The 11,181-nt window shown below is 40.3% G+C and overlaps 1 protein-coding gene across 1 annotated transcript in view; it reads left to right on the forward strand.

Moving 5' to 3' along the window:
* Positions 1–9,084, forward strand: part of proser2 (proline and serine rich 2) — a 13,029-nt gene extending 3,945 nt beyond the window's left edge. Inside the window, exons 3-4 of the mRNA XM_079817013.1 lie at positions 2,166–2,388; positions 6,221–9,084. Of these exons, the coding sequence (XP_079673139.1) occupies positions 2,166–2,388; positions 6,221–7,530 (1,533 nt within the window). The 3' untranslated portion in view covers positions 7,531–9,084. The remainder of the gene's footprint in view (positions 1–2,165; positions 2,389–6,220) is intronic.
* Positions 9,085–11,181: the final 2,097 nt, after the last annotated feature.

The raw sequence follows: 11,181 nt of genomic DNA on the forward strand, positions 1-11,181 counted from the left end.
TGATTCATCCAGTAATGAAACAAGTGAAGTCTTTGAGCGAGTCATTGAATCATTCACTCAAGAGATTCGTTCAAAAACGCTGATTCATCCAGTAATGAAACAAGTGAAGTCTTTGAGCGAGTCATTGAATCATTCACTCAAGAGATTCGTTCAAAAACGCTGATTCATCCAGTAATGAAACAAGTGAAGTCTGTATACGAACTGGAGCCAAATTTTTGATCAAATAAATCCAGCCTTGGTGAGCAGAAGAAAATAAAAACATTAAAAACGGTTTATACCGGTGGGAAAATAGGAGGATTTTAACATCCTGCACATGTCACAAACAGCTGTTCTCCTCACACACAATTATTTCTTCATGACGTTATTGTGCTGTTTGTAATTTGACTCAACCCATCAGCTGTTCTCTACAAGCAGAGCAGAAAAGCCGGTCCTCCTTCGGTCTGTTTGTTGTTTTCTAAAATAGACCTTGAATGGCACAAACTACACACAGCCCACAAAAGTGATGCAATGTGTGTGTGTGTGTGTGTGTGAGAGAGAGCTGCCTGGACATCACTTACAGTGGGGCTGTTCAGGGTGAAGGGTGTGTACGCCGGGCGGTGAACAAGCAGCCCACTGTTCACACACACACACACACACACACACACACACACACACACACACACACACACACACACACACACCTGTGAGAGGAGCTCTGTGTTCTGCTGTTTGAGCAGGGAGAGGCTCCTCAGCAAATCCTCCTCCTCTCAAACTCACACACACACACACACACACTTGCTGTTAGAAGAGCCTTCGGTTACACACTCGACTAACTAGAAGTAACTTTGTGCCGGTCAAAAGTTTGGAAACATTACTATTTTTAATGCTTTTGAAAGAAGCCTTGATCAAAAATACAGAAAAAACTGAAATATTACAGTTTAAAATAATGTTTTTTTATTTTAATATACTTTAAATGAGCAATATCACACGGGTAGCAGTGCAATATGGCTGAATAAAAGTTAATTTCTTTCAAAAAAAAAAAAAAAAAAATTACTGACCCCAAACTTTAAGTGTATATTGTTATTAATCAGAAACCTGAAAAATATTAAAGTTTCCAACATTGATAAATCCTCATATCTGAATAATTTCTGAAGGGTCATGATGCTGAAAATTCAGCTTTGATCTAGGGCTGGGCGATATGGCCCAAAAAAATTATCACAATATAATTTTCCATATCAGTCGATATCGATAATTATCATGATAAATGTCAAATCTTTATTTCTTTAAAGTCTAAAGGCATATTTTTGCTCCTGAGTGAGAGATGTAGGGAACAGAGAGTTAACTGTGGTTTAAACTATCCTCAAATCATGACAAACGCTTCCCAAACAGGTCAACAATTGATCAAAACTGAGGTAGATTTATTATAAATAGAATATATTAAATATCTATAGTAAAATCTAGAACTGTAATGATAACATTTGGCTCTGCTGACTGAAAATGCAAAGTTAAAGTGCTTTAAAGATAATGTTCGTCAATAAACACAAACATCTTTCTGGTCAGCATGCCAAACCTTTAAATAAATGACATTGACAATATCTATATATCAATATAATTATACTTAATTAAAATAATTGTGTAAGTAGTAAAACAATAAAATGCAAACGGGCAAAAAATGTTTTAAGTTTAGAAACATTTTGAGTCCCCCCTCTCTTGCCTTATGGTCCAACGCGCAGCACACACACACACACACACACACACACACACACACACACTCTCACACACACTCTCACACACACTCTCACACACACTCTCACACACGTTGATGAACTCCAGTAAGGGCTGTAAAGTCTATTTTATTCACTTTAAACATCGGATTAAATTATTTTATTTATCTTTTAATAAAGGCGATGCTGATTTATTAATAAATCACCAAAGACAAAACATTATGATACCGATGTATTTTTCTACAAGTCCGATGTTTGTGATTATAGTTTGTTAACGTTAGCGTGTTGTAAGCTTGATATAAATTATATTTCATGTATATTAAAATAGAAATCAGCTGTTTGATGAGCATGCGAGACTTTTCAAATACATTAAAGAGTGATTTTCCAAACTTTTGACTGTACTGAACGTGTTAGAGTAATTGCCCAATGGGAGGTTTTCATTCTCTCTCTCTCTCTCTTTAGGAAGATGATCTGCAGTTTCTCAGTCTTGAGGAACAGGAGTGTATTTTGTTCTTTGAGGAGACCATCGGCTCGCTGGAGGAGGACGATGAGAGGACAGGAACGCGTCCGGCCTCACACACACAAACAGCACGACATCCCAGCGCTGTGGATCATGACATCATTGACCTGGTCCACCCTACACCCCATCCCAACAAACAGAAAGACACGCTGCCCATCAGGCCAGGTACCCGAACAACACAGATCCGCATCTTACAAACCTGCTGACAAATGAAGCACAAAACATTCAAATTCTGCTCTTAATCATAATGACATTTCCCCCCGTCTTAAATCAGGGTTATTGTTAAAGGGTTAGTTCACCCAAAAATGAAAATTCTGTCATTAATGACTGACCCTCATGTGGTTGGACACCCGTCAGACCTCCGTTCATCTTCAGACACAAATGAAGATATTTTAGTGTAAATCTGATGCTCTGAAAGGCCTCCATTGGCTCAACTTTACACTCTCAAGACCCTTAAAAGACACTAAAGACTAAAGTTACAAAGTCCATCTCACTACAGCGGCTCTACAATAACTTTATGAAGACGAGAATAGTTTTTGTGCACAAAAAACCCCTAAATAACGACTTATATAGTGATGACGATTTCAAAACAAGGCATCATGAAGCTTCGAAGCGTTATGAATCAGTGAGTCGAATCATGATTCGGATCGCGTGTCAAACTGCTGAATCGACTCACTGATTCATAACGCTTCGAAGCTTCATGAGGCCGTGTTTTGAAATCGTCATCACTATATAAGTCGTTATTTAGGGTTTTTTTGTGCACAAAAACTATTCTTGTCACTCCATAAAGTTATTGTAGAGCCGCTGTAGTGAGATGGACTTTGTAACGACGTCTTTAGTGCCTTTTAAGGGTCTTGAGAGTGTAAAGTGCATTGAGCCAATGGAGGCCACTAAAAATTTACACTAAAATATCTTCATTTGTGTCTGAAGATGAACGGAGGTCTGACGGGTGTCCAACGACATGAATGTCTGTCATTAATGACAATTATCATTTTTGGGTGAACTAACCCTTTAACATGCATCTCCACTTTGACCAGTTTTGACTCTTTAACATGGACTGAATGCGCCAAATGGATGTCTTCGTTCGTTTTCGTTTCGTGTAGCATTTGAGATAAGAAAAAAAAAAAGGTTTCTCCATGCTCTGTTTGTGAAGATACGCAACTTTCTCAACAAACAATTCCACTCTTGACAGTCTTTTAGCAAATGGGCAATTGTACAATTTACACACTGAGTGAAATTAGTCAAAAATTTTTTAGAAACTTCCCGGCTCAAATTTTTTCTTTTGTTAATATTTTTTAATGGAAAAAAAGAGAAACAAATAATGATGAAAGCCAATATATGAAATGTCAGATGTATATGTACTGAGTAATTACGGTTTTCTAGAGGAGGATCAAAATGAGACCCAAAAGGAGATTTGGAGCCAATTTACAGAGGTGTAAAATGACTTTAGAAAGATGGCAGCATCATTATTGTATTTTCACACAGAGATTGGCAGATCTATTAGTGAAATCTGTTGACTTTATCAATCTGTGTTTCATTATACGCCAACGGTGACCGTTCAAACATGGGGCAAAGCACTTCTTGTGTCATTTTGTCTCATGTTTGCATGCCTGTAACTCAAGAAATATTACAGATATCTTCATTTACTTTTAGATTCTGGTTCTTAACAAGCTTTTCTGTTGGTTTTTTCATTTTAAAGGCCCTCGACGGTTCAATCCCAGAGATATGGAGATCCTAATGTGGCTCCAGGAGTAAATTAGTCAATTGTACACACTTTTAGCAGCCAAAAACCAAATGTGGGTCACTTTACAGCTGATACTTTTTTCTTTTAATGACTTTAGAAAGATGGCAGCAGCATTATTGTATTTTCACACAGAGATTGACAGATCTATTAGTGAAATCTGTTGACTTTATCAATCTGTGTGTCATTATACACCAACGGTGATCGTTCAAACATGGGGGGGAAAGCACTTCTTGTGTCATTTTGTCTCATGTTTGCATGCCTGTAACTCAAGAAATATTACAGATATCTTAATATCCTTTTAGATTCTGGTTAGAAGGTTTAACAAACTTCTCTTTTGCTGTTTTCATTAGTCCCTGTGCGATTCAACACCAGAGATACGGAGATCTTAATGTGGGACCAAGAGTAAATTGTGGAATTTTACCCATTTTCAGTGGTCAAAAACCAAATGTGGGTCATCTTGCACACAGCTGATACTCATTGCATTTAAAGGGGAATGTCTGAAGATTAAATAATGTTGAAACTATGAATGCATCTCGTTTCCTTCTATCAAAATAATTGCATAGAACACAGCTCTCTGAGTGACGGAAATACAGTGAAATGGTCGAGTTGAGGCACATGAACTTGCTCTCAAACGAGTATTTATAAGAATCTTAGATTAATCCAGGTTTAGGCCTTAGTTCAATTAGGACATTTAAGTAGCTTTTATAAATGTGTCAAAACAATGATACTGACATATTTTAAGATAAGGTAATGGACAGTTAAAACAGCTCAAACATGCATTTTAGTTTGGAACTAGACTCAAGCCTTGTCTGTGAAACCAGAACACTTTGGAAAAACAATATTTTTGGCACTCAGACAGGTATATTCTATTCTATTCAGTTCTTTATTGGAAAAACATGATACATTTCTAGTTCCAACATTATTTGTTCTTCATATATTCTTCTGTGAAAGAAAAAAAGTGTCAGACATTGCAAAGTGACCCACATTTGGTTTTTGACCACTAAAATGTGTACAATTGACCAATTTACTCTTGGAGCCACATTAGGATCTCCATATCTCTGGGATTGAACCATCGAGGGCCTTTAAAATGAAAACACCAACAGAAAAGTTTGTTAAGAAGCAGAATCTGAAAGGATATTAAGATATCTGTAATATTTCTTGAGTTACAGGCATGCAAACTTGGTGCAAAAAACACAAGAAGTGCTTTCCCCCATGTTTGAACGGTCACCGTTGGCGTATAATGACACACAGATTGATAAAGTCAACAGATTTCACTAATAGATCTGCCAATCTCTGTGTGAAAATACAATAATGATGCTGCCATCTTTCTAAAGTCATTTTACACCCCTGTAATTTGGCTCTGAATCTCAGGTGAAAATGGTCATTTTGACCCTCCTCTACAAAACGGTGATTACTCAGGAAATAAATACATGTGACATTTAATATTTTGGCTTTCTTCATTTATGCATTTCTTTCACCAGAAAAAAAACCTTTTAGCCAGGGACCTCAGGTTGAGTTGACATGGAATGACCCATAATAGATCTCAGATGGTACAAGAACACATGATTTTATTCAAACACCTTTAACTTCAGTCATTTCTGACCCCAAAAAATGTTACGTTTTTAGAATTGTTTTACTTCTATCAAAGTGGTAAGAAATTTGGTAAAGGTTTTGGAACTTGCTTTGTGGACACACACACACACACACACTAAATAAAGTGACCCACATTTGGGTTTTGGCCACTTAAAATGTGTACAATTGACCAATTTACTCCTGGAGCCACATTAGGATCTCCATATCTCTGAGATTGAACAATCAAGGGCCTTTAAAATGAAAACACCTAAAGAAAAGCTAGTTAAGAATCTGAATCTAAAAGGATATTAAGATATCTGTAATATTTCTTGTGATTTTTTTTGCCCCAAGTTTGCATTTACTGTAACTTCAGAACTGCTTTCCCCCCATGTTTGAACGGTCACCGTTGGTGTATAATGACACACAGATTAATAAAGTCAACATATTTCACTAATAGATCTGCCAATCTCTGTGTGAGAATAAAATAATGAAGCTGCCATCTTTCTAAAGTCATTTTACACCCCTGTAATCAGGTGAAAATGGCCATTTTGACTCCCCTCTACAAAATGGTGGATTACCATTAAATATAAACAAAATCAAACATTTGAGCCGGGGGAAGTTTACAAAATGTGTTCGATTTGACATGGAATGACCCTTATGTATGTATGTTTGCTTCATCAGATTTGCTGATCTCAGCCCCGGAGAACCATTATGAGGTGAAGGCGAAGCGTGACCCGCCGGCATTGCTTCACGTCTCAGACGCTCCACCACAGGAAGTTCGACACCATCCACCTGCAGGTTCAGCAATAATCGCCAATAAGATCGCCGAGCATGATGGCGTCCCGTCACGGATCCAGCGCAGAGGCAGTCTGGAGAACCCTTTGGTCAAACACGGCCCTCCTACACACACCAAGCCCACTCGTATTCCCAACAACATCGTGATGCTGGGCAGCCGAGACAACATTCCCCATTCAATCGCAGCCGAAGCCGCCAGCGCGCAAGAGCGCCGCGAGCAAAAGCTCGCTAACCTCAGCGGTTCAGAGCACCCTCTGATTGGCGGAGAGCCATCTTGCGTTCGCAAGCTTCCCACCCGCAGCATATCGTTTCGAGATCCGACACCGGACAAATCTAGGATAGAGGCTCTTTCGAAACTCGGACTTGATCAGAGGCGATCGCAATCAATCATGCTAACTCCTCCGAGGGAAACCACCACATACAAATCGCCCATATCAGCTAATGCTGAGGTCCGATCTTCGGACACCACAGACCAATGGCAAACCAGGCGATCCCAGTCCATCATACACACTCCTCAGAGGGAAACCACCACATTCAAACCTCCCATATCAGCTAATGCTGAAGTCGGCTCTTCGGACACCACAGGCAACTGGCAAACCAGGCGATCGCAAACCATCATACACACTCCTCAAAGGGAGGCCGAACGCACTAAAACCAGCACATTCAAAACTCCCTTACCAGCTAATGCTGAGGTCCGATCATCGGACACCACAGACCACTATCAAACCAAATCTGCACCAATTTTGCACACTGATTTTAACAGCTATGGTGGTAAGAGTATAACGCTGCACCCCTCGATGTCCTTTAAGACGGAGCACGTCTCAACTTCGCCGGAGGTCCACGTCAACAACTTCGCCGGCCGACCGAGAATCATGTCCACACCCGAGCCGAACCACGGAGTCCGATCCAAAACCTTCTTCCCGGTGAACTCTGCACGGACTGCGAACGAAGACTTACCCAAGAGGAAAGCGTCGCACTCGGAAGCCAGATCCAACGCACATCCGCCCACTCCGGCCCCAAGACCACAGCGCCACCCGACTCCACCCAGTCAGAAATCAGAGTTACTCCACAAATCCTTGCCAAAGCAATCCTTCCGTGCTCAGGGAATAACGGTCCAGTTTTCTGGGAAAGGAGCCACAGATGAGGCCAGGCGTAATGCTCTGCGCAAGCTAGGACTTCTGAGAGACTCGTCTTAAACACTCACAGACTGAAAAAAAACATTGACATGTTATAATCCGACCAGTGCTGGGGACATTACTCACCAGATTGTGGTCATCACACATTTTAGGACTAGTTTTTCAACACCTTTAGTTTTGTTCAATCGGATCACAAGCCGTCGACCCTCCCCACTGATTTCTTCTTGGGGAGGGTCAATGGTACGCGTTTTTCCAGATCTTTCCATCTGATGGACGAAATAAGCTCACGCAATTCACAAAAACTAAGATAACTGCAGCTTTCGTATATACAAGAAATGTTCGAAAGAATGATACTTTTAAACATGAAACTAGACCAGTATGTGACCGTCTTAATGAGTCATTGAGTCATTCATTCAAACGGCTGATTCATTCAGGAATGAGGCAGTTGTTTATGAATGAGTCATTGAATCTTTGACTCAACCGATTCGTTCAAACGACTGATTCGTTCAAGAATGAGGCAGTTGTTTATGAATGAGTCATTGAATCTTGGACTCATCCGATTCGTTCAAACGGCTGATTCGTTCAGGGATGAGGCAGTTATTTATTAATGAGTCATTGAGTCATTCATTCAAACGATTCATTCAAACGGCTGATTCATTCAGGAATGAGGCAGTTGTTTATGAATGAGTCATTGAGTCATTCATTCAAACGACTGATTCGTTCAAGAATGAGGCAGTTGTTTATTAATGAGTCATTGCATCTTTGACTCAACTGATTCATTCAAACGACTGATTCGTTCAGGGATGAGGCAGTTGTTTATTAATGAGTCATTGCATCTTTGACTCAACTGATTCATTCAAACGACTGATTCGTTCAGGGATGAGGCCGTTGTTTATGAATGAGTCATTGCATCTTTGACTCAACTGATTCATTCAAACGACTGATTCGTTCAGGGATGAGGCAGTTGTTTATGAATGAGTCATTGCATCTTTGACTCAACTGATTCGTTCAGGAATGAAGCAGTTGTTTATTAATGAGTCATGGAGTCATTCATTCAAACGACTGATTCGTTCAGGAATGAGGCAGTTGTTTATGAATGAGTCATTGAATCTTAGACTCAAATGATTCATCCAAACACTGAATCATTCAGTAATGAAACACGGCTGTTTTGAGAAGTGGACAAGCTCAAAGCGTTTTGGAGACCGATCGACTAAACTTTCCGGTAATATTTTAAACACATTTGAATATTACTAATAATAAGCGTATACCATATTGATGTCCCATTACATACATTACATACTTTTTTAAAACAAAACAAACTAAAAACACTTCACTTGCATGTCATGTGACCATTAAATCAGAACCACGAACATGTAAATGTTAAACTAGTGACGTAATTATTAACTACCTAAAATATCAGGAAGACTTAAAGTAAATATAATGCTAATATAATACAAAAAATTATAAAAATGGGTTTGTGAGGAGAAAATCTGAGAATCCATTAAGAAATAACTGTAGTCTGATGAGGAGAAATGTAAAACACAAGATCATCTAATTACACACATTTAATGTTTGGAAACTGATGAGGTAATCTGGATTACATGTGAACAATTACAACCCAGCACTGAGTCCAACTAATCATTACACACACACACACACACACACACACACACACACACACACCAACAATACTGGCATTACCTCAAGAGAGCAGATCTCTTTGTTTGTTTGGGATGTCATTTTTGAGGAACCTAACCCTTGTTTGGACTGAGTCAGGTCAGCATCTCGAGCGCATGGCCTGCTTTCTGCCATCTTTGCTTCAGGGTCACATGGGTCAGTGTTTGAGCCAATCACCTGAGTCCTAATTGTCATGTGACTGATCCCTCCATATTTGAAACACTCTAATATTCCTCCAAATGCATCTACTGTAATGTGATGATGACTTGTGTTATTTCATGACATGGCTATCAGGTTAGAACCATCCCTCCTGTGTCTCCTCTGGTGGCTCAGTGATTGCGGTTCCGCCCCTGAAGTGAAAGGTTATGGGTTCTATTCCAGATTATTACGGTTTTATCCACTGTGACGTCACGTTTCGAAAGATAAGTGAGCCAGGCGCGTCGTCTCAAAGCGTGTCACCTCTGGTGGCTCAGTGATTGCGGTTCTGCCTCTGACGCGAAAGGTTGCTGGTTCTATTCCCGGTTATTGCGGTTTTCTTCGCTGTGATGTCATGTTTTGAAAGATAAGGGCGCCAGGAGCGTCATCTAAAAGGGTGTCGTCTCCAGTGGCCCAGTGATTGCGGTTCCGCCCCTGAAGCGAAAGGTTATGGGTTCTATGCCAGATTATTATGGTTTTCTTCGCTGTGACATCACGTTTCGAAAGATAAGTGCGCCAGGAGCGTCGTCTAAAAGCGTGTAGCCTCTGGTGGCTCAGTGATTGCGCTTCCGCCTCTCAAGCGAAAGATTGCCGGTTCAATTCCAGCTTGTTGTGCTTTTCTTCGCTGTGACATCACTCTGTTTCGAAAGATAAGTGAGCCAGGCGCGTCGTCTCAAAGCGTGTCACCTCTGGTGGCTCAGTGATTGCGGTTCTGCCTCTGACGCGAAAGGTTGCTGGTTCTATACCCGGTTATTGTGGTTTTCTTCGATGTGATGTCACGTTTCGAAAGATAAGTGCGCCAGTAGCGTCGTCTAAAAGCGTGTTGTCCCCAGTGGCCCAGTGATTGCGGTTCTGCCCCTGAAGCGAAAGGTTGCCGGTTCTATTCTCGGTTGTGGTTTTCTTCGCTATGATGTCAGACCCCGTTTCGAAAGATAAGTGCGCCAGGAGCGTCGTGTAAAAGCGTGTCGCCTCTGGTGGCTCAGTGATTGCGGTTCCACCCCTGAAGCGAAAGGTTGCTGGTTCTATTCCCGCTTGTTGTGGTTTTCTTCGCTGTGATGTCATGTTTCGAAAGATAAGCGCGCCAGGAGAAGCGGTTTGAAGCGTGTCGCCTCTGGTGGCTCAGTTATTGCGGTTCCGCCCCTGAAGCGAAAGGTTGCCGGTTCTATTCCAGCTTGGTGCGGTTGTGGTTTTCTTCGCTGTGATGTCACGTTTCGAAAGATAAGTGCGCCAGGAGAAGCGGTTGGAAGCGTGCAGGCTCTGGTGGCTCAGTGGTAGAGTCATGGTTTCACCTTCCCAAGGTCCATGGTTCGAGCCCGAGCGTCAGGCGTCTGTACACCCAAGAAACCAAAGGGGGGGGTTGTGTGTGTGGTGTCCCCCCCCCGAGGTTTCGGAATGCCCGTCGCTGCGGTTATGTTGCCACACGCTTAAAATTTGCTACGTTTAATAATATAATAGACAGAAATATAAATAAACCAAATTTTTTTTTTTTTTTTTTTTGCCTTTTACTATTCTACTTTTCTTTTCTTCCACTTTTTACTTTTACTTTATTACTTTTGCTTTTTTAAGTAACTGTTTTAAGTAACTGTTTTTCGTTTAGTTTTTTACTGTTTTTCATTTCCATTTAGTTTTTTACTGTTTTTTGTTTAGTTTTTTACTGCGTTTTTCATTTTCGTTTAGTTTTTTACTGTGTTTTTCATTTCCATTTAGTTTTTTACTGTTTTTTAATTTTTTGTTTAGTTTTTTTACTGCGTTTTTCATTTTCGTTTAGTTTTTTTATTTTCCGTTTAGTTTTTTACTGTTTCGTTTTTCATTTTCGTTTAGTTTTTTTATTTTCCGTTT

This window comes from Gobio gobio, assembly GCF_949357685.1.
Source record: "Gobio gobio genome assembly, chromosome: 5".
In the NCBI taxonomy this organism is placed as follows: Eukaryota; Metazoa; Chordata; class Actinopteri; order Cypriniformes; family Gobionidae; genus Gobio; species Gobio gobio.